The following is a 25,218-nucleotide window of genomic DNA, read 5'->3' as shown; positions in this document are numbered from 1 at the left end:
TGCTCAGGGGTGTAAACTCAGCCGTAAATCAACTGGGCGTCTGCCTCGACTGTCCATTGGGAATCGCATGTTTCTGTCACATTTCTCTTTAAATTAGTTGTTGCGGAGAGAGTAACATAAATAGCATGTGAAATGATTCCAATTTCTTAAAATAATATTGATTTGTTACTTTTTTCATGTAATGTACGAATATAGTATTAACGAATTTGCTCAATAACAATAGGTGAAAAGGACTCCAATCGTATTTTGAAGAGTGCCTATAATTTTTTTAAAATAGTTGAGGAATATTTTGCTAACCCAATGGCTCGGGTCACATATCTGAACTGCAAATGTGGATTAAATAATTAAGTGGTGGGACACGATATCTGGCATGTTTTGACAGTCATATCAGACGGCCGTGTCAGCGGGAGAGGGAGGGGAAAAGAGACAGAAGGTTGAGAGAGGAGAGAACACTGAGGGAGCTCCCGTTCTGAGGTATTCAGCTGTATTCGTGAGGACTTGCGGGCGCTTTACAGAAATAACATTAGTTCTTTAGCCAGGGCACAGCACGAGCTTTCGCGCTCATGACCTCGAATCTTGGGGACCAGGACGCGCTGACGGACACGAAATTATCCTGCGATGTTTAGCAGTCCTCACGAATAGACAAGTTCCCATTTTCTGTAAATACAATCTGTGCTTTTCCATGCGGAGCAGTTAATTATCCAGATATCAAGGCATTCACCGCCTGTACTCCAGAGGCAAGGAATCAGGTAAGTGCCCGCAATGCTGGCGCAGAGTTGATGTTTGCAATGCCTGACTGGTTGCGGAGAATTTATACAGTTACGCATATTTCAGTTAAATTAGATTTCATAATGACTCTTAGCCCGTAATAATAAATGCGTTAACATGGTATTAATGTGCACATCGTGTAAAAGCTGATTTAGAACTACTTCGCCTAACAGGTGTCAAAGAAGGGGCGCTGGTTTTGGTCATTTAGTAATACCGCTAATTGGATTTTTTTTTCTTTCTGTAATGCTCGCTGTAGCCTACTTTGCAATCGAAAGCCTAACCAGTTTTGACTATATAACAATTCCATGTCTAGAAAAAACATAAAAAACGCGCACTCAAAGTTAGGTTTATATTTAATGAAGTCATTGGTCATAATGGACTGAAAAGACTTAAGATCATCTGAAAGAGTACGTTTCCAATATGTTTACAACATTTATGCATTTACAACATGCATAAGTTCTAGCCTACAACAGCAATAGTGTACAGCACCAATATATAACTGTCAGAAAATATGTACATTTTAATTAATTACAAAATGGCTGTGCTATTGTTAGGTGCATTTGTGGTTGAGGTTGAAGAACTATGGTGTGTTGGCTAATTGGCATGCATACTACACAGTGGTCTCGACGCGTCATTAGCATTACCAATTTACGCGGACCGTTTATTTTTCATCTTTTGGTGGGAAATAACTCAAAATACAATTTTCTACGTTATAATCCGTTGAATTACTTCCGGAACTGCCTTTGTCTGATAAAGAGGGCAGAATTGTTGCGCCCTGAAGCTGTGATCACCAGAGCGACTGTCGGCATGTGAAAACGGCTGGGTCAATTTGTGTGTAAATGAGCTAGTTCAAAAATCATAAAATAATTTAGACAAAATAAGAAAATGTATTTAAGATGCAGCACTTTGATTTATTATCTACTCTTATTTAAAAAAAATACCTCTGGTTTTACTTCGAATAATAATACACTATTTTACGTTAACGTTTTTTTCCTATTCATTTATTTTGGATGTGGAAATTGTGGTCTGCTTTTAGAATTATGTGACTATCATTTTTCATTTCTCATGTTTCATGTAATGGATGCATTCAAGTGACTCATCTAAATTTAATAAGTTAAGCACCATAATTTTATTTACCTATGGGGTTTTTTTTTCCAGTTCGAATCCATTTTTGGCTTACACTCGGCCTTGCCACAAAATAAGAGGTTTTGTTCCTGATTATGTTGTACATTCACAAAGCAGTTCTTGTGCAAGTTCATAGTTTGTTCGGTTATCTGAGAATTTCCAGATTAGCTTCTTAAAATTTTTTTTGTTTGTTTATATTGCTGTGAAAACAACACCAAATTCACCATTTACCAGGTCATGGGAACTGATGACGATACTGATTCAGAATGCAAAGATCCGTGCAAAGGACAGTCCTTCTGTCAGGGTTTTCCATTTAAAGCCTGGACAAAGGAGTTCAGACCCAGCCGTATAAATGGAGGATATGTAAGAAATGTTGCCAATGAATGAGGGCATGTATCAATCAAAAATTGTTTAATCTTTGTGAGGCATGGTAACACTTTGGGTGCTACTGCAGCAAAAGCACTAGTGCAGTGTTTCCATATTGGACAGCCCAGATCCAGAAGACAAGCAGAGAAGAATCTGACCCCCTTTTCATTTAAACAGTATGACTGCTCTTTAATTTCAGTCCTATGCCTTTGCAAGCTTTGCAAGTTTTACATTTGCGGATTCAAACCCCTGACTCGGTGCTATCACCGTAGCTATGGATTCAAACCCCTGACCTGGTGCTCTCACCGTAACTACAGATTCAAACCCCTGACTCGGTGCTATCACCGTAGCTATGGATTCAAACCCCTGACCTGGTGCTCTCACCGTAACTACAGATTCAAACCCCTGACCTGGTGCTCTCACCGTAGCTATGGATTCAAACCCCTGACTCGATGCTCTCACCGTAGCTATGGATTCAACCCCTGACTCGGTGCTATCACTGTAGCTATGGATTCAAACCCCTGACTCGGTGCTATCACTGTAGCTATGGATCCAAACCCCTGACTTGGTGCTCTCACCATAGCCCCACAACTTTCTACTTCCACAATCTCTGGAACCTGTTACTGTAACTCAGTGCATATATAAGACCAACGCAACAATGAGTTTAAACTCAGTGCGTATATAAGACCAATGCAACGACTCAGTGTGTATATAAGACCAATACAACGATGAGGTTAAACTCAGTGTGTATATAAGACCAACACAACAATGAGTTTAAACTCAGTGTGTATATAAGACCAACGCAACAATGAGTTTAAACTCAGTGTGTATATAAGACCAACGCAACAATGAGTTTAAACTCAGTGTGTATATAAGACCAACGCAACAATGAGTTTAAACTCAGTGCGTATATAAGACCAATGCAACAATGAGTTTAAACTCAGTGCGTATATAAGACCAATGCAACGACTCAGTGTGTATATAAGACCAACGCAATGATGAGGTTAAACTCAGTGTGTATATAAGACCAACTCAACAGTGAATTTAAAGAAGCAAGGCAGGTAAAATGATTTAAAAACAACAGGAAGAGGAAGGGCAGAGAAGCTCTGGTCAACAGTGAGCAGCTGTCCGCTCTGTCACGAGCCCTTTGGTAGGAACTGAAGAGCCAACGCCGTGTTGGCGCTTGGAAGTCTCCTAATCAGCTGGTCACGGCAGAGACACAGGCTGCCAGCCTCAGCGGCCTGGCAGTTTATCATGCGGCACTGCGCATTTCTCAGCGGCATGTCTAAAGCCAACGCAGGAGCGCACAGGTGTGCCTCCCCCAGCGGCGAGCGCTTGGGTGATGTGACGGTCGGGCGGAAAAGAGAAGGAAATGAATCCAGAGGTAGCGGATAAAATCTTGTCCCCAGCTACCCGAAAACACCAGCGGCTGCACCGACCTTTAATGTAAACCTGCTGATAGACCCAGCTACCAGAAAACGCCAGCGGCTGTCACGGTAGTGGGGGGTGGGACGCAATTGCGGACCGAGGGGATCTAAAAGTTAACCCCGAGGGGTAAACACAAAAATCGCCAAGCGATTGAAAGAGACGGGAAACACCAAATAAAGAGCTCTAAATAATCTCTCCCTCTACTCACTGAATCTTCTGTCAGTGGACTCAGAAAACTAAAAACTAAACATCGCCGCAGCATAGCTACCTAGAAAGTAAAAACCCAATAGGAAAACAGAGTGGAGTAACCTACTAAAGAAATTGACACTCGCAGCCAGATGGGTTGGAAAAGGTAAACTAAAGAGACGAGGGCAAAATGTCCTCCACAGCGCTAAGAGTGAATCAGCTCAGAGAAGAAACTAAATGGTGGCCAAATCCTGCAGATAGGATCGATGCGGTAACTTAGGCGAATTCTTACACCCCTACACACCTAGAGCACGATACAGGAGGAAGCTCTCTCTACATCTAACACTAAATCTGCGCTGAACCCCGGAAACCAGGGGTTAGATATAGGACTCCCACACCTGCCCCTCATCAGGGACAATTAACTCAAGGAGCCAATGAGTGAGAGGTGCCACCACCTCACAGCACCTGCACTGCCCTTTAATGTAAACCTGCTGATGCTGGGTTAGCTCTGGGACAGGAGCAATGTACTGTAGAAGCTGCCGAACTTCACATGAGAAGTTAAACTCAGGTCATGGTTCACTGTGGCCATTAAAGATCCACAGACAGTTTTTGAAAGAATAGGGATGTTAATCTTGGTGTTTTGGCCCAATTCCCCACAAAAATGTCCATCTACATCACCTATCCATTTATTGATCTACCATACATCTGAGTGACAACACAATCCAGCCCTTTGATTTCCCTGGTGAGAGGCCTGTTGATTAAAGGGAAATAAATTAAAGTTCATGTTCGCTGCCACACACCGCTTTCTACCAGCCCTCCTGACTGAAGGCCTTTGCGTCTGCTTCACCTTTTCAGGGCAAGAGGCAACATAAAGTTGTTTTAGATAAAGCGAGGCTGCCGTCCCCCATCACGACCTTTGACCTCATCTAAATGTCAGCCGAAACACCGGCCGATTCGTTTTTCTTGAGATGGGCAAGACGCAAAGCACCATTTGCTGGAATTTTCTATAAATTGTTTTTTTTAATTAATCTTTCAGCTGACTGCTCCATGTGATGCTTCTCCATCTGTCTAAGGGTTGGGGGGTAATTGGGGTTAATGTCATGACAGAGATAGAGCCAGATTACATCATATATTCCATTACTGTCAGAAATGGGCACTGGCAATCAATATGAATCAACAAGACCATGCGACCCTCAGAAAGAAAGAGAGACTCTTTTATTAAGACAGAGTGTGTGTGTGTGAGAGAGAACGAGAGAGAGAGTGTGTTGTGTGTGTGTGTGTGTGAGAGAGAGAGAGAGAGTGCCCTGAAAAAGCATGGGAACAATAGAATGACATTTGGAATTTTTGCTGTACACTTAAGGATTTTAAATCAAAAGATAAATATGAGACAAACAGATAGATTTTAATTCTTGGTATTTGCATACATATTGATTGACATAATGTTTGGCACAAATAAATATTTCTTCTTGATTTGGTTCTGTAGTCCACAATTTTTTATTTTAAATCAAACAATTCACATAAAACACTTTAATAAAAGAGAGTCTGCAATTTATCTACACATTTTGGTTTATCCATGATAGAAATTACAGCACTTTTTATACATAGCCCCCCCCCCCCCTCCATTTCAGGGGACTATAATGTTTGGGACAAATGGTGTTTCAGATTAGTCAATTGCTTCCTTGGTACAGGCATAAGAGAGCTTCCAAAGTCTGCAACATGGTGGTGGGGGTGTTATGGTTGGGGCATGTATGGCTGCCACAGGTACTGGCTCACTGTTCTTCAATGATGATGTAACGGTGGATAACAGCAGCAGAACGAATTCTGAAGTGTATAGAAGCATCTTATCTGCTTAAGTTCAAGCAAATGCCTCCAAACTCATTGGATGGTGCTTCATCCTACAGCAAGACAATGATACCAAACATACAGTGAAAGCAACAAGCAGCAAGGTTTTTCAAAGCCAAAAACTGGAAATTTATTTACTGGCTAAGTCAATTCACCTGATCTGAATATAACTGAACATACACCAATAAAGAGCAGTCAGATTCACTCTTCTGATTCACCCAGAGAGAGCAGTCAGATTAACTCTTCTGATTCACCCAGAGAGAGCAGTCAGATTCACTCTTCTGATTCACCCAGAGAGTAGTCAGATTCACTCTTCTGATTCACCCATAGAGAGCAGTCAGATTCACTCTTCTGATTCACCCATAAAGAGCAGTCAGATTCACTCTTCTGATTCACCCATAGAGAGCAGTCAGATTCACTCTTCTGATTCACCCATAGAGAGCAGTCAGATTCACTCTTCTGATTCACACAGAGAGCAGTCAGATTCACTCTTCTGATTCACCCATAGAGCTGAGACTCATCTCACACCAATGACTTCTGGTAGGCTGAGTGGCAGGGGAGTGGACGGGATGATTGTGCTCTGTGAACCTGAGGGGACGCTGACTGACTGCACTCTGTCCGTTGTGTGAGGAAGCCAATGCTCCTCATCACTGCAGACGCTTGGACACAGTCAGCTGAAGACCCAGCCCACACTTTAATGTACAGTGGAGTAATGGGCTTGGTAATTCTGAGGCAGTAAGCAATCTTTTGATTGGTTCTGTGAGCCAGTAACGGATGGCACCATGGCACCGTGGGCCTATTTTATAGCCTGGTTGTGCCGCTGGTCATGACCATCACTTTGTCCTTCACCACCTGAGAGAGTGAGAGCAAAAAGGCAAGGGACAGAGAGGTAAAGGGAGGGACATAACATTGAAAGAGAGAGAATAATTAAGAATGATTTGTTGATTTTGAAGCTGGCTCCATTTTACTTGGAATAATTATTCATACACCCTGCCTGAATCACATTCATATACTCATTGTATCAGTGAGCCCATTTTCAACCTTCCAGCAAGCATTTCTGACCCTCCATTTTGAGCATGGAAGCATCCTTACAAAGAAGTTCTGGGTAATGGCAAGTAAGGCGAGTGGGTGTCATTCATCGCTAATCAATGCTGTCTGAATTTTGGCACGGCAGTTTTGAATCATGGGACTAGAGTTCTCTTTTTCTTTTCAGGAACACCTCCAGATGTTCTGTTTTAAAAAGGTGAGATAAAAAGCCATGTCAAATGCAAATGGCGCTTACTGACAGCTGAAAGGGCTTTCTATCTGGCCTGTGAGGACTTATAAACGAAGCTGCATTTGGAGTTAATGGATCAGGCTAACACTTGTGTGAGCATACAGCCTCATGCTCCCATTGATTTCTAATATTTTCATTAATTTATTTCAAGCATGTCCACAGGAGGGAACTGTACCAGGGCTCTGAAATACGATGCTGTGCACTTAGATGTGCTTAAGAAAAGCCCCTTCTGTGCATTCTGTGCACTCCTGAAACTGCCATCATTTCAGTATTCCAACATACAGCTTTTTTGTTCTGGTGGAAATAAATTGCGGAGTGAAATTTCCTACTTCCCCCCTTTCCACATTCACACAGGCCTCTCCACTGCACCTTCCACTATAACCTCTCCCAAATCATTAGACTGATAAGATCGCTCATTGTGAGCTGTGTCCCAGTGCTCAGATGGGCATGTGTCTTAATCTCTTTTGCAATGTGTTTGGGATTGAGGTGGTTCATCCGCTATTACTTTGTGGGGTGGGGGGTGGGGGGGTGGAAGGGGTAGTAAAAATGTTTAAACACTACCCAGAGTGGAATTGATTAGAACAAACTGCAGAAGGCAAGATGGACTGTTTTGTTCATACTGAACAGCTGCCACACATGAAAATTTGTCTCCTGGGAAGACGTAACTTTTGCGTTCATGTTGACCTTTCTGTATTTTATTCCTGCCCCTATTGCTGCTGTCTGTTTATCCCTAGAGCACCTCACTTAAAATGACATCTGGAGCTGCTTTACTGAGTGCTTTAATAATGCTGCTTTAGTGAGTACTTTAAGAATGCTGCTTTACTCAGTACTTTATTAATATCACTTTACTGAGTACTTTAATAATATCACTTTACTGAGTACTTTAATAATGCCACTATACTGAGTACTTTAATAACGCCACTATACTGAGTACATTAATAATGCCACTATACTGAGTACATTAATAATGCCACTATACTGAGTACTTTAATAATGCCGCTATACTGAGTACTTTAATAATGCTACTTTACTCAGTACTTTATTAATATCACTTTGAGTACTTTAATAATGCTGCTTTACTCAGTACTTTATTAATATCACTTTATTGAGTACTTTAATAATGCTGCTTTACTCAGTACTTTATTAATATCACTTTACTGAGTACTTTAATAACTCCCTTTACTGAGTACTTTAATAATGCCGCTATACTCAGTACTTTAATAATGCTACTTTACTCAGTACTTTATTAATATCACTTTATTGAGTACTTTAATAATGCTGCTTTACTGAGAACTTTAATAACACTACTATACTGAGTACTTTAATAATGCCTCTATACTGAGTACTTTAATAATGCTACTTTACTCAGTACTTTATTAATATCACTTTACTGAGTACTTTAATAATGCTACTTCACTCAGTACTTTGTTAATATCACTTTATTGAGTACTTTAATAATGCCGCTATACTGAGTACTTTAATAATGCTACTTTACTCAGTACTTTATTAATATCACTTTATTGAGTACTTTAATAATGCCGCTATACTGAGTACTTTAATAACTAAGGTCTTAAAAGCTTACTGAGTACTTTAATAATGCCTTACTATACTTTATACTTTATATAATTATAATGCCCTTTACTGAGTACTTATATATATGTCTGCTATTAACTGAGTACTTTAATAACACTACTATACTGAGTACTTTAATAATGCCTCTATACTGAGTACTTTAATAATGCTACTTACTCAGTACTTTAATAATGCACTTTACTGAGTACTTTAATAATGCCCTTACTGAGTACTTTAATAATGCTACTATTACTGCAAATCAGTACTTTATATATAATCACTTTATTGAGTACTTTAATAATGCTACTTTAACTGAGTACTTTAATAATGCTGCTATACTGAGTACTTTAATAATGCCTACTATACTGAGTACTTTAATAATGCCCTTTACTGAGTACTTTAATAATGCCGCTATACTGAGTACTTTAATAATGCCTCTATACTGAGTACTTTAATAATGCTACTTTACTCAGTACTTTATTAATATCACATTATTGAGTACTTTAATAATGCCGCTATACTGAGTACTTTAATAACACTACTATACTGAGTACTTTAATAATGCCTCTATACTGAGTACTTTAATAATGCTACTAGTACTTTAATACATGCTTACTGAGTACTTAATAATGCCACTATACTGAGTACTTTAATAATGCCTCTATACTGAGTACTTTAATAATGCTGCTTTACTGAGTACTTTATTAATATCACTTTACTGAGTACTTTAATAATGCCACTATACTGAACACTGTAATAATGCAGCTTTACTGAGTACTTTAATAATGCCGCTATACTGAGTACTTTAATAATGCTACTTCACTCAGTACTTTGTTAATATCACTTAACTGAGCACTTTAATAATTCCACTATACTGAGTACTTTTATAAAGCCACTTTACTGAACACTGTAATAATGCAGCTTTACTGAGTACATTAATAATGCCACTATACTGAATACTTTAATAAAGCCACTTTACTGAACACTGTAATAATGCAGCTTTACTGAGCACTTTAATAATGCCGCTATACTGAGTACTTTAATAGAGCCACTTTACTGAACACTGTAATAATGCAGCTTTACTGAGTACATTAATAATGCCACTATACTGAGTACTTTAATAAAGCCACTTTACTGAACACTGTAATAATGCAGCTTTACTGAGTACATTAATAATGTTGCTATACTGAGTACTTTAATAATGCCACTTTACTGAGTACTTTAATACTGCTGCTATACTGAGTACTTTAATAATGCCTCTTTACTGAGTATATTAATAACGCTGCTTTACTGAGTACTTTAATAATGCCTCTTTACTGAGCGTATTAATAACGCTGCTTTACTGAGTACTTTAATAATGCTGCTATACTGAGTACATTAATAATGCTGCTATACTGAGTACTTTAATGATTCCACTATACTGAGTACTTTAATAATGAATGCTGCTATACTGAGTACATTAATAATGCTGCTATACTGAGTACTTTAAGAATGCCACTTTACTGAGTATATTAATAACGCTGCTTTACTGAGTACTTTAATAATGCCTCTTTACTGAGTATATTAATAACGCTGCTTTACTGAGTACTCTAATAATGCTGCTTCACAGAGCATTTTAATAATGGCGCTTCAGAGGACGTCCTTTCAGTGTAGCCAGGTCAGACTGTAAAAGAGTGGATTTCTGGTCCCGTTTTTAGTTTTTCGTTGCGTGAATGCAAGTTATGAGATCGGAAATCTAATCCTTTTAGACCGGCGGGATGAGAGGATGAGTGACGTGTTTATGAGGTGCTAGCAATAGATGCATCCACTGCGGTGTGACTGTTTTACACAGGAGGTTAAGTTTGAAACAGGGTGTGGTCTGCCTGCGCTGTGTGAAATGGGGTGTGGTCTCTCTGCTCTGTGTGAAACGCGGTGTGGTCTCTCTGCTCTGTGTGAAACTGGGTGTGGTCTCTCTGCTCTGTGTGAAACGGGGTGTGGTCTCTCTGCTCTGTGTGAAACAGGGTGTGGTCTGCCTGCTCTGTGTGAAACGGGGTGTAGTCTGCCTGCTCTGTGTGAAACGGGGTGTAGTCTCTCTGTTCTGTGTGAAACGGGGTGTGGTCTCTCTGCTCTGTGTGAAACTTGGTGTGGTCTCTCTGCTCTGTGTGAAACGGGGTGTGGTCTCTCTACTCTGTGTGAAACTGGGTGTGGTCTCTCTGCTCTGTGTGAAACTGGATTTGGTCTCCCTGGCTGACTGCTCTGTTTCTGTCTGTTTCAGTGGCAGCTGCTGATCCTGGTCCTGGACCTGCTGGCTGTGTTCTCCCATTCCTCTTTGGGTACAGGGGTGGGAGGGGTGCTCAGGAATTAGGGGTCAGGACCCAATCTGCCCCTCCCAAACTTTTGAAAGTCCATCATACTTTTTTATTTTTATACAACTTTATCGATCAGGACTGGAATGAGTTGTTATGAGTTGGATAGGTCATAGAGATTGATAAATGTCCCAGCATCCTTTGCTCCACAGCTACAGAAACCTATCAATATTTGTGGGGAACATTTGTCCTCAAATCTGGGAAGGGAGAGTTTTCCTGTAGCTGCCTACAGGAAATACCTGTGTTTGTTTTATCTAAGAGTTCTCCTGGCTGGACTGCCCCCTACTGTTTAAATCTGATACTGCAAATAACATCCTTTCAGGCATCTAGTTTAGTCTTCTCAACCTCGTTTCTAATCTGTCATGTGTATTGCAATAGGTGTGAAATGGATCCTGTTTCTGTTGTACTCTATTAACTGTCTGTCTGAAGTAAGATTCACTGTAGGAGTGACTCTGCTGTAATCTGAATTGCAATTTCCTTTATTGGAGAAGTTGGAAGTCTTATAGCTGATACTTGCCTTCCTTACCTTCCTGTCAGCGTTGTGTCTGAATTGTTTGTGGAGCACTGGCTCCAACCCTCCAGCAGAAAATGGCCCCAGTGTGTTATCTGGGGTAGCCAGGCAGAACTTCCAGGACGGTGCCTTGCGTGTCAGCCCCCTTTGAGCCAAGATGGTTCCCCCAGGAGTGAACATGACCTTGAACTTGTCCCTGCCTCAGGACTGCCTCAACTGCACCCAGCCCTCCACCCCGGAGCTTGATGTCACCAAGGCGGTGATGCTGGTGCTGGTGATGGCTGCCTTTCTTGTTTTTGGGGTGATGGGCAATATCCTGGTGATCCTTTCAGTGGCTTGCCACCGGCACCTGCGCACGCCAACCCACTACTTAGTGGCTAACCTAGGGGCGGCCGACCTGCTGCTGAGCCTGGCGGTGGTGCCGTTCTCCGCCATCTTCGAGATGCTGGGCCGCTGGGTGTTCGGCCGGGTGCTGTGTAATGCCTGGGCCGCGCTGGACGTGCTGTGCTGCACCGCCTCCATCATGAGCCTGTGCGCCATCTCGGTGGACCGCTGCATCGCCGTCACCTACCCGCTGCGCTACCCCGCCATGGTGACGCACCGCCGGGGGCTGCTGGCAGTGGTGGCGGTGTGGGGCTTCTCCGGGGTCATCTCCGTGGCGCCGCTCTTTGGCTGGAAGGAGCCCGACCCGGAGGACGAGTCCATCTGCGAGATCACCCAGGAGCCGGGCTACACCATCTTCTCGGCCGTGGGCTCCTTCTACATCCCGCTGGCCGTCATCTTGGCCATGTACTGCCGCGTGTACGCCGTGGCCCGCCGCGAGCTGCGGGGGCTCCGGGTGGGCTGCAAGACGGACCCGTCCGACCCCGACGGCGTGACGCTCAGGATCCACCGTGGCCATTCGGCCCCTAGCCAGGAGGAGGGGGGCCCCGGCGAGGAGGCCCAGTCCAACCGAGCCCACTTCACCCTCCGCCTGCGCAAGCTGTCCCACGAGAAGAAGGCCGCCAAGACCCTGAGCATAGTGGTGGGCTGCTTTGTGCTCTGCTGGCTCCCCTTCTTCCTGGTGCTGCCCATCGGTGAGTTCCGTCCCACAATCCTCCTCTCTCCTTTTGCACACTCCACAGATGGTCAGCTCCCTATTCTTCACTTCACAACTTTTGTGTTGGCTTCACATGGAATTGTTTGTAAAAGCGCCTGGATAACCATTGACAAAAAGAATAAAGGCTTCATTGTTTCAAATGCATTCGATTTGTACGGTCATAATACAAACATGGCAACGCCAAGGATTGCTTGCGGTTTACCCAAGTCAAGTCTACCTGAAACATACTCTGATCATGATCTTACTTAAAATGTATCAGGAATGGATTCCTCTCTTTAATCTTGTTGGCCCAGGAGTTCAAAACTTTTTATCTCAATCAGATCCAATCGGATTTTGAAATCCCATATTTTGTGATCCAGAATCAGGAAGCTCAGCCAGATTTTGTCCTGGTATTTCAAAGCAATTCAGGATAGGATCACCCTGATCCAGACTGTTCAAGGTTACCAGATCCTGATTATCAGTGCTTTAAAGCACTGGAACATTACTGAGAAAGATCACGATTTTCTAACCTTCAAATTATACATAATATTCAGGGGGCTTTCAAGGTGCAATATGTTACTTTTTGAGTGTCAATTTTTATGGCCCTACAAATGTGAACAACCTTTTCTTTTCTTTTTTTTTTTTACATCTAAAACTATCTTTTAGCTCTGACAGCTCTTGATACAAAGAATAGCAGTTTGTAAGTGCTAACATTTTTGTATTTGATTTAAAAGCCATAAAAGGTTTGTTTGTAAACATTAAAGCAAAACAGGCTTGTATTTTGATAAACTTATTATTTGGCTGAATGCACTGTTCTGAGAGGTAGGCTAGAGGCCACTGTAAATGTGACAGAAAAAAGTAAATAAAACCATTGAGCCTACAAACAATGTATTATTTTAATTTACAAACTCTACCATCTTTTTAAAATTGAAATGTATTTTGAATGAATTGTATACTATATTTTTTTCTGGTAATCCACTCTAAATCCACCCTTCTACTGGGATCAAGGTAATCCTGATTTTTTGGATCAAAATGATCCCAATCCTATGTTAAAATTTTGAACTACGCATTTTGAAGATTTGATCCTGATTAAAGCTAGGATTCGATTACCTCGAAACCAACTTTTTTGGTTTTTTGGTTTTGAACTACCCATTTGCAGGATTTAATCCAATCCGATAGTCAAAATCTGATCAGATCACTTTTGAACTCCTGGGCCGTTGTCATCATGCTGTAATCCTAGAGTTCTGTCCCTCTGCTGTTGAAATGTACTCATTAGCAGGATAGCATGACCAAAGTACAATACTGGCTGAAGTAGAAGTTTCCTCGGGCACCTCTTCAGGACTATTTGAAAACTGTAAACCACAGCACTGGAAAGGCCGAGCTAGAGTAAGGAAGGAGGAAGGGTTACAGAAAGTGAACATCAGGTTACTGTAGAGCAGGGGTGCCCAATCTTATCTGCCAGGTTACTGTAGGGCAGGGGTGCCAAATCTTATCTGAAAATGGCCATTGTGGATGCAGATTTTAGCTTTAGCCCTGCGCTACGACAACAGATTTGACAAAATAATCATGATCTTTAATCCAAGACCTAGGATAAGTAGAATCAGGTGTGTTAGTGTTGGGCTAGAACATAAACCTGCATCCACATGGACCCTTTTTGGATGAGACTGGACACCCCTGCTCTAGAGAATCAGTGTCCACCTTTTCTCTAATCATATTGTATGAAAAATTATTATTCTGTAAAGGACATACAAACATGCATTTAGTCTGCAGTACTGCACAGCATTATGTAGCCTGTAGCACTGTATTGCATTATGTAAATACTGTAACAGGGTCATGGTCAAATTTGTTTCAATTCAGTCAGCTAAGGAAAAGATAATTTAATTAATTAATTCTTTCTTATTAATGAACCCCTTAAAGCCCATGTAAAACCTGGGGCTTTCTATAAGATTACCTAGTCTTAAATAAACCCTGTTATCTTCAAAATTATATACAGTACAGGCATGGTTCACAGCTTGACATAAAGAGCACATTTGTACCAAAATGTCCAAATCCCCTGATCCTATGGGAGTCTCACTCTGTGAGCATATTTTATTTACATATTTATTCTGAAAAATATCAAATAATCCAAAAAGTGTTTTGTATTTTCTTGGTCCTATAGTGATTATACTGTATATACTTCTGATAAACCAGATTTATTTTTCCAATCATACAGCAGGGTGTATATAGCACCAGGATAAAAGTTTGGAGGGGATTGAACACAGCAGTAAAATCTGATATGCGTTTTCCCAAAGGTGGGTCCAAATGTCCCCAAAACCTCTTCAAATGGCACCAAACCTCTCAAAATTGGAGGATTGTGCGTATATTCCAGTTCCAGAGGCAAATTTCATTTACGGTGCTACCCTCCGGAACTCTTTTTTTTACCCATTCTCTCTTTCTATCCCCATCCTCTTTCGCACCACTCCAAAAAAAGTTGTGTAGATAACTAAAAGTAGTGATATTTTCTCAGTATGTGCCAAAACCTCTCCAAATTGCACATTTTGTATGATGTTTTGTACACATAATCTACACCCCAAAAACAAATTTTCATAACTGAAAATCACAAATCACGGGGGTTCTATCTGCGGTGGGAAATGAAGTACCTGGTACCAACAGCGAGTAGAGTCGGGTCGAGTCGAGCCGGTACCATGCGGTGGAAAAGCGGCTAAAAAGAGAGATACGGTTTGTAACAATAAGTGGGTTTACATGATGTTTGAAAAAGTGGATTTATTGTCTTAGTCCGGCTAAAACTGGACTTTTAAAAATCATGTGAACATTGTAGTCCGACTGAAATCGTACGAAGTCGATTTTTTCATAGTCGGACTAACATAGGCTACCTAGATAATGCGGCTGGGGGTCGATCTACTACGGCATGTATACGCTTCAAAAGGCCAATACGCCTAGGCGTTCTGCGCATGTGCCGTAACTTACATAGCAACTATACGCTCACGGTTGCCAAGCAGAATTGATAACGTTTCAGAAAATATATAACTTTAAAAGATTTAATTCAATCTTCTCCTGGGACTTTTGCCGTTTATTGAGGGTGTGACAGAAACTTTCAGTGCCGCTGACTATAATCGAATGTTTTTCACATTTACAGTTCGATTGAGCAATTCAAAGTACATTTTTATGGGTTAGTGTTGTCCGATTGTGCTAGCTACTTCACATTAACCTTGTACGGCGATCAGTAAAGGCTAACCGCACAGTACCACTTAATTATTGTCAGTTCTATCCCCACTGTAATGAACAAAAAAAAAAAAGGCAACAAACAACCTTTTCTGTGAGAAATGTGTTGTCGAGCTCACGCGCATACACTGTTGGCAACATTCTAAAGCTCCGTTTTGCCCTCCCTAGTATCATGGCGAAAAAAAAAAACATTTCTGGACGGATGAGGAGACCAACTTCATGCTATCGCAACTAAAGGAGTTAAATATCATAAAATACATGGATGGAGGAAAAACGCGGAATGGCGAACTATTCAAAAAAGTTGTGACAAAATTGGAGGAAGCAGGATTTATAAGAAGCCTTCGTCAGACACACCTCGGTCAATAATTCGATTCTTTCCGAGTCATGTATATTGGGACAATGACAATAATCCAATTGAATCTCATCTTTGGCCTAATCAAGCTAAAATATAGATTGATTTCGACTGTGCATGTAAGCGCACTGACTGGCAGCAGCGGCGGCAGATTGTAGCTTGCATCTGCAAGTGTGTTGTTCACATTCCAAACATGCTAATCAATGGGAAATTATCCGATGTGAAATCATAAACATTTAGAGAAAATGTCTGTTCTATTTGCTTAACAACAAAAAACACAAGCAACTAGTTAAACTACTATCCAAACTTGCTAGGTCTTGCTGACCCCACCTTTGAGTAAACCTCTGTGTTATAAACATGAAAATGACTCCTCTAATTGAGATCCGCTATTCAAATACTTCTGTCACAGTTTAAAACCTTTTAATAATTATAAATACAATTTATAGTACAACGGCAAGTTGATAGGAGAACTAGCTGGATTTTCAGCTGTGTGCATTCGCTCACTGTCAGCACAGTCTTCATGACGCAGAGCCCCACTGGCAGTACACAAGTACATTATTTGGGAATGGCTGGACCCATTGACACCAATGAGGGCTCATTTTTACATTACATTTACATTACAGGCATTTGGCAGACGCTCTTATCCAGAGCGACGTACAACAAAGTGTATAACCATAACCAGGAACAAGTATGACGAAACCCCTAGAGAGAAGTACCGGTCCAAGTACAGGGAACAACCGCATAGTTCAACTTGGACCCTGATGGTTAAACTGATTAACACTAACAACGAGAACGGCAACAACGCAATCTATGGAAAAATAAAAATAAATAAAAATACAAGTAGTCGTTAAGACAGGCGCATCAACTAAGTCACCTATGAAACAGCTGCCTAGTTACAACCCTAAGTTTAGTCATTTACAGGGGGGAAGGGAGGGATGGGGAGAGGTGCAGCCTGAAGAGGTGGGTCTTCAGTCGTCGTTTGAAATGGGTCACAGTCTCAGCTGTTCTGACCTCCACAGGGAGGTCATTCCACCATCGTGGGGCCAGAACAGACAGGAGACGTGTTCTGGAAGTGCAGGTGCGAAGAGGGGGAGGTGCTAGGTGTCCTGAGGTAGCAGAACGGAGGGATCTGGCTGGCATGTAGGGTTTGAATATCTTGTGAAGGTATGCTGGGGCTGATCCCTTGACTGCCTCTCATTTGAGATTCTACAGTCTTGTTTAATTGGTTCTGTAATTTCATTGACTTAAAAGTAAACCTATCGCTGTTCAGATAAGCAAACATCTCCTATACAATATACTACTGTACTAAAAAGAGTATGGGGTAGTCAGATAAACCAGCCATGTTCTAAATGGATTCTTGTCAGTTTGAGTTGAAAATGGCGCCTGACCTAGCTGACAGCATTAGTTTGAATACAAGCAGAGGCATTGTGGATTACAGACACATGTAAATAGACAAAGGAGCCAGTATTGTATGTTCTGAAAGTTAAAGCAATTCACATACATATAGACATTTTAAAAAGGGTATACAATTTTATAATACAAAAAATAAAAAGAAAATGAGACCAGGTAACCAAGAAAAGTTTTATGATTTGGGTTACTGTGTAATAAGAGCTTGGGGGATGGGGAGGCTCCATTTATTTTACTTCCATTGATTGGCCTGAGTGCTGATAAGGGAACGAGTGGCATTGTTGGCCAGAAAGGAGTCTGTTGCCGGCGCTGACCTCAAATTTGCGTGTTTGTGGGCCATATTTTAATAAAATTGTGGATATTTGCTTTATTATCATTCTGTGGATGCCGGCGTCCATACCACTATGAGGCAGGAGGGATAGGGCTACGAGAATGCTATTTTTAGATGTTCATCTAATTGGGGCTATAAGGGATTAAAACCCCCATGTTATGGACATTTTAACAGTTCATAAACAGAATTTCAATAAAATTGCATAACTGAAAGAGAAGTGACCCAAACCTTCTCTTCATTAAGCGCCCAGTTGAAGCAGTCCTTATCTCTGATTGAAACAGCCTTGCTGTCCAGATGGGAGGGTTTAAAGAGGTGGAAATGCTCCAGGCGGTGTTATGTGTGTAGCCACTTCCTCTGCTGGCTGCACAGCCCAGGGCTCTGTCTGCTGCAGGCTGTTTGTGCAGGCTGTTTGGATGGGCTGTTTGGACAGGCTGTTTGGATGGGCTGTTTGGATGGGCGGTTTGGACAGGCTGTTTGGATGGGCTGTTTGGACAGGCTGTTTGGATGGGCTGTTTGGATGGGCGGTTTGTGCAGGCTGTTTGGACAGGTTGTTTGGATGGGCTGTTTGGGCAGGCTGTTTGGATAGGCTGTTTGTGCAGGCTGTTTGGACGGGCTGTTTGTGCAGGCTGTTTAGACAGGCTTTTTGGACAGGCTGTTTGTGCAGGCTGTTCGGACAGGCTGTTTGTGCAGGCTGTTTGGGCAAGCTGTTCAGACCGGCTGTTTGGATGGGCTGTTTGTGCAGGCTGTTTGGATAGGCTGTTTGTGCAGGCTGTTTGGACGGGCTGTTTGTGCAGGCTGTTTGGATGGGCTGTTTGTGCAGGCTGTTTGGATAGGCTGTTTGTGCAGGCTGTTTGGACGGGCTGTTTGTGCAGGCTGTTTGTGCAGGCTATTTTTGCAGGCTGTTCGGACAGGCCATTTCTGCAGGCTGTTTGGACATGCTGTAAGTGCAGGCTGGTTGTGCAGGCTGTTTCCAGGCAGTTTGTGCAGGCTGGTTGTGCAGACTGGTTGTGCAGGCTGGTTGCAGGCTGGATGTGCAGGTTGTATGTGCAGGCAGTTTGGGCAGGCTGTTTTGTAGGCTGGTTGTTCGGGCTGTATGTGCAGGCTGGTTGTGCAGGTTGTTTGTGCAGGCTGTTTGGGCCGACTGGTTATGCAGGCTGTATGTGCAGGCTGTTTTTGCAGGATGGTTGTGCAGGCTGTCTGTGCAGGCTGGTTGTGCAGGCTATTTGTGCAGGCTGGTTGTGCAGGCTGTATGTGCAGGCTGTTTTTGCAGGCTGTTTGCAGGCTGTTTTTGTAGGCTGTTTCTGAGCTGTCAGCAGGCACCACATAAAGAGAGGGTTTGTGATGCTTACTAATGACTTTTTACAGTCCGTTAAGCGTCCCCATACTTTAGATGACCCAGGGAGTAGTCTGATGCTTCCTGGGTCTCAGAAGGCTTGCAGCTAATGCTTGGGCTCAAGCACAGCAAGCGTCTGATGATGCACTTAAGATTCACAGGCAGATTTATGTCATTAATTCTGTCAAAGCAGAAACTCCTTGAAAGGACACTGGAGCTCTCTGTGAAGTGCCATCCCTGTTAAATTAGTGGAGTGGCCGAGAAAGCATGGTTTAAAGAAAAAGGTGGAACCATCGTTGAATGCAGAGCAGATAGTGGGACACAGTAGTCAGGAGCAGCCTTATAAGTTTATGGTTTCTTTTTTAAGGAATGGCTTTGGGTCAGAATTCAGTGTTCTGATCTTTCTTAAACCCATAGCATTATTGTGGAGTATAGAGTATGTGTATAGGAAGAATATAGCCTAGATAAAGACATCAGTCTTGTTTGTGGCCATATGTTCAATATTTGGCCTAACTGTTACAGAAAAAGGGAAAAATGTCTTTACAGTTTCAGTTCTTGTACACATGTAGTACTTGGCCATCTAATAATGGGAAGCAGGAATTTCTGAAATGAAAGTGGAGTTTTCCTACAAGAAAGGCTTATACGGATATAACATTTTCAACTGATTATTACAGTTACAAAGGGAAAAATCAGACTTATGTATCGTTATGTATTTAAAATAACAAACGTAAGTTTCACCCCCCAACCTACATGCTTTAGGATAGCATTATTGCTGTACTGTGTGGCAGGGTGTTAGCCTTTATGATTCACTTTTTCTATATTAGCAATGGTCATTTACCATTAGCTAGCCTCTTTGGCTATCATTCCTCACCAGGCAAGTCTACACGATAACCCTACAGGCACCACCATGTGTGAAAGCCATCAGTCGATAAATTGCCAGATCATCCTTGAGTGAGCAAGAGCAGCTTGATTGCTGGATCTGTAAATTTGGAACTGTAAATGCTGCAATTTCCCATGATTTATGTGTCAAAGCGGCTATAGACACTTCCTTTTCAAATTACTTTCAAAACTAACCAAGATCACAGCCTATGAACTGAAAAAATAAAGCATTTCCCCTTTGAAATGAAACAAATTAACATATTGAAAAGACAGATTCCTTTTCTGCTGTTGATGAATGGGCACCATTACCTCTGTCCTGAGTCACCCAGAGTATGTCAAGTAAATGCAGCCATGCATTCATTTTGATGAATATGAAAACCATTACATTGCCCTGCTGTTTCACAATTACACGGGGTGGCCGAACCATAATGCCACAGACTGAACTTAGGCTGAAACCCCCCACAAAATCCCATCTCCAGTTCGTAGACTGCCTTCACTGGTCTCCACCTTGAATACAAAACCAATATGATGCACAACACCAAATCACTCAACACAACCCAGGGTAAGAACACTTCTGTCAACCCAATTACAGTTTTTACTTCCCACCATAAAGAACAAAAATTTCTAAAACTCCCTTCCACCGCCCACCTTGCATTGTCCACACAGGTATTTCACAAATTGTTGCACTGCTGAACTTTTGTCTGTCGGTTAATAGACTGCCAGCTGCATTAAGTTCCAATGATGAGTCAACTTACTGCAGTTGTGCCTGATTGTCCCAGCAATTGTTGCCATCAACAACCCTACTGGGGAAGCCTCTACAGTCCAGTACCGCCATTTACAACCCTACTGGGGAAGCCTCTACAGTCCAGTACCGCCATTTACAACCCTACTGGGGAAGCCTCTACAGTTCAGTACCGCCATTTACAACCCTACTGGGGAAGCCTCTACAGTTCAGTACCGCCATTTACAACCCTACTGGGGAAGCCTCTACAGTTCAGTACCGCCATTTACAACCCTACTGGGGAAGCCTCTACAGTTCAGTACCGCCATTTACAACCCTACAGGGGCACGCCTCTACAGTTCAGTATCGCCATCTACAACCCTACTGGGGAAGCCTCTACAGTTCAGTACCGCCATTTACAACCCTACAGGGGCACGCCTCTACAGTTCAGTATCGCCATCCTCAACCCTACTGGGGAAGCCTCTACAGTTCAGTATCGCCATCTACAACCCAACAGGGGCAAGCCCCTACAGTCCAGTATCTCCATCCTCAACCCTTTCTGTACTTGGTCTTCAGAGAGACTGGCTCTCTCAGCATGGGTTCCCAGTCTCAGCTTCCTCACCATAGCGAGTGAGCACACCTCTAAGCTCTGGGCTGATCTGCCATCACAACCTAGCTGTGTGTGTCCCATAGTGTGTGCCCAATCAACGAGCTGAGCCCAACTCAGGTGTGTGTGTGCCATGGTGTGTGCCCAAACAACGAGTCAAGCTCAACCCAGCTGTGTGTGCCATTGTGTGTGTCCAATCAATGAGTCGAGCTCAACCCAGCTGTGTGTGTCCCATTGTGTGTGCCCAAACAACAAGCCGAGCCCAGCCCAGGTGTGTGTGTGCCATGGTGTGTGCCCAAACAACGAGTCAAGCTCAACCCAGCTGTGTGTGCCATTGTGTGTGCCCAATCACGAGCCCAGCCCAGCCCAGGTGTGTGTGTCACATGGTTTGTACCCAATCAAGGAGTCGAGTCCAACCCAGGTGTGTGTGTGCCATGGTGTGTGCCCAATCAACGAGTCAAGCTCTACCCAGGTGTATGTGTGCCCACTTAATGTGCAGGGTGGGCACCAGCCTGCCACACCCAACATTGAACAAAAAAATGATAAAAAATTTTTTTTTGTTTTAAAGCAAAGTTTCTACCAAGGGATAGATAGTACCCAACAGATATCCATCCCTTGCTGTTTAGGGTGATGGTAGGTAGGGGTAACAGGTACGCTTAATGTAAGCCTGGGTGCTCCAGGCTGAAGGATTGAACGACTGAGGATGTTGCAGCTATGGAATGGATATGGGATAAATAAATATATGGATACACATTTGTTTTAAGAAATGCACTAAGAGGTTAAAGCCCTCACTGCACTTCTTTCTGTTGGAACAGTTCACCATTTTACCACTCATTATTTCTTTGCCCACGTTTCAGGCAAGCTAATAATTTCAGAGATACAATAAGTGTTCAGAGATGTAATGTGTTCAGAGATGTAATAAGTGTTCAGCAGATCTCTTGAATATTTAATCAGGGTATCAGGTGTTTCAAACAGAAAATGATACCCTCAATAAAAAGATGACAATGATGAAATACAGTATTTAAACCCAAAAAGTGCTTTTATGCAGGAGTGTCAGACTTACAAGGATTTTATCTCCTGGTGTCAGTGTAGTTAGGATTCTGTATTTTCTCTTGTTAGCTGTGGTGTAAACATTAAAGGTGTAAAAATAACAAGCAACGACTCATTAACAGAGTTAATAAAATTCATAAAATACAGTAGCTCAGGACGTCATGCTAGGATACTGCAGCTCATGGAGTAAAACCAATAAATTAGAGTGTGTCCGTTCATCCATAACAGGGGTTTGAACAGCATGCAAAATCAGTCCCAAGAACACACACAAGTGTGTGTTCATAAAATCACTTTAGACTCTGTCCATCTACACTCAGACAACATGCAATGTTTCTAATAATTATATATGATCAGAAATACAAGAGATATAGACTTTAATGTCACAAATCTGGCATGAAATATTTCTCTTGGCTTGGATTATTTCTTTATTTTTGTCATTGTCCTGGCAGTGGAGACTAGTCCTACTTTTCCCTGGGAGAGGAACCAAAAGCTAATAAAATAATGCAAATGGCGACAGCCCCTGCGTGTATGGAGAGATTACGCAGCCTACGGTGAATGCACTCTTTGTAAATTAAAAGCCCCGGCATTGTTCCACCAATACATTCAGTCTGAAAACAAATAGTTCTTGGTGTTTATGCAGCCATAAATAGAATTAAGACAGCCAGGCGGTGGGGCTGTAAATTCCCATCTCATCTCATCTCCAGCCTCTAAGAAGTGAGTCTTCTCTAAAGAGTCTTCTCACTCGCAGAATCAAATAGCCGACCGCCACTCCGTGGTTTATGGAGTTTGTGGAATGACTCGTTTTTACTGCGTGCTGTTATTTCAGAAGTGCATTTGACACCCGCGCTGAGGACATCTCAGAAACATATTCACTGAACGGAAGCACACATATTGCTTTTCAGTCAAGACGACCGTTTTCAATATGCCTGTCCTGAAAAAGGTCACCTTGGCAGTAGCCTCAATTATGACCTCACAGCCATAAACATGCTACTAAACGCAGTTGCATGTGTCTGATGCTGGGAAGCCATCACCTCGTTTGCACAACTGCTGCTAAATTGTTCAAGTGTGTCTGTATTGAAATATGTTACTTCACCCAATAGGCATAGAGACATGAGCAGCTGCTCTGGACTCAAGATACTCAATATGTTACAAGATATGACTCAGTAATAACACACAATGTGTGTGTGTGCGTTTGTGTGTGTGTGTGTGTGTGTGGATCTTTTTCCAGGTGCTATATTCCCGTCCATCAGACCCTCAGATGCTGTGTTTAAAATCACTTTCTGGCTGGGCTACTTCAACAGCTGCATCAACCCCATGATCTACCCCTGCTTCAGCAAGGAGTTTAAGAGGGCCTTCCAGAACCTTCTGCGTCCCCGCTGCCTGAAGCGCAAGGCCCCCGGCCCGGCGAAGCTGCACCCAGAGGGCCGGTACCCTCCTGCCTCCAGCGGCATGCCCCCTAAATCCCGGGCCGCCCAGCCCGTCCCCTCCCCACCGCGCCCGTCCTACACACGCTGGGGGGTGTTCCTGGGCCCCCGCCCCTCTCGGGCGCGCGGGTGTGGTAAGGGCCTGCTGCGGGCGTGCTGCCTGGCCCAGGAGGAGCCCCTCGCTGCCCCCTGCCCGCCGCCCGGTGACGCCCACGCCCTGCCCGTCCTCAAGGTGCACCAAATGTCCGTGTGCCAGGGCGGGGACGCCGTGTGACAGGCTCCGGCTCAGCTCCTCCCCCTTTCAGCACGGAGAGACCACGCCCACTTCAGCAGCGGGGGCGGGGCTGGAAAAACACTGCAATGACATACGGATCTGCAGGACTTTCACATTTACATTACACTCCATTACAGTAACTTGCAGAGGCTCTTACCCAAAGCAACATGCAGCAGTGGAGAACACCAGTGTGACTCTCAGGAACACAAAGATACAGCATCACCAAGAAAGCACAGAGGCCCGATTATGAGTGTAATGTTAACCTAACAACCAACTATTTGCATTGCAGCTGAAGGAAGTACAACTAGACAGAAACTTTACATGGCTGTCGCTGTAACATAATTCAAAGGTAATTACAAAAAAACTGAGAAAAACAAAGGCTAAAGAGCCATGTTTTTTGAGAGCGTGACGCCCGTAACTACTCACATGCACTGTGAGGTCCCTCCAGCCTTGATGACAGAAAGGGACTCTGGGATGTCTCTAATATCGCATTTCTGTAGGTGGGGAGCCACGGGTTGGACTGATGTGGAGGGCTCAGGGGCGGGGTTGTGGTAATGTGACGCATATTGTTCTGTCTGTCCTGTTTGATGAGATATACTTGCGAAACTGCTTCATAATTGCATGCGGGGGAAAACTAGAAATGTGTTAAAAGAAATAAAGGTAAATATTTTTAAAAACCATTTTATTACAACAAATGGCAGGAGTCATGCCAGAGTACAGCACACACAGGGTATTATCGTGGTCTGGTGCATTTGTGTTTGTGTATGCTTGCATTACTGAACATTAAATTGTCATGTTTATGAATTCAATGAGCAACCTGGACCCCACACCTATAGGAAAGCCATAAAATAAAGGTAAAATTATCCAGGTGAAAAATCGAGCAGCTTGGTATCAGCTCAGGCAGCCAAGGGGTGACAGGTGATATTGTGTGCTACTGTGTAAAGTGTCTTTGTGACAGTTCTCTGTAAAAAAACGCTATACAAATAAAATTGAATTGAACAGGAAAATGGGACTGAACTAGAGCTCCCTCTCTGTTCAGTGTACTACCGCAGAACACAGAAACACAAACACACACATGCACACACAAACACACGCATACATGCATATGCACACACAGGCAT

General features: G+C 42.8%; 1 protein-coding gene across 1 annotated transcript; it reads left to right on the top strand.

Annotated features, from left to right (window-relative positions):
- LOC135239778 (alpha-1A adrenergic receptor-like) lies at window positions 1–25,210 on the top strand. Its single transcript, XM_064308730.1, has 3 exons — window positions 1–749; window positions 10,818–12,495; window positions 23,628–25,210. Exons 2-3 carry the CDS (start codon window positions 11,577–11,579, stop codon window positions 24,095–24,097), a joined length of 1,389 nt encoding a protein of 462 aa, XP_064164800.1. The 5' UTR covers window positions 1–749; window positions 10,818–11,576; the 3' UTR covers window positions 24,098–25,210.
- The last annotated feature ends 8 nt before the right edge of the window (window positions 25,211–25,218 follow it).

Source organism: Anguilla rostrata, chromosome 14 (genome assembly GCF_018555375.3).
Source record: "Anguilla rostrata isolate EN2019 chromosome 14, ASM1855537v3, whole genome shotgun sequence".
In the NCBI taxonomy this organism is placed as follows: Eukaryota; Metazoa; Chordata; class Actinopteri; order Anguilliformes; family Anguillidae; genus Anguilla; species Anguilla rostrata.
This window is presented reverse-complemented; position numbering and strand designations above follow the sequence as displayed.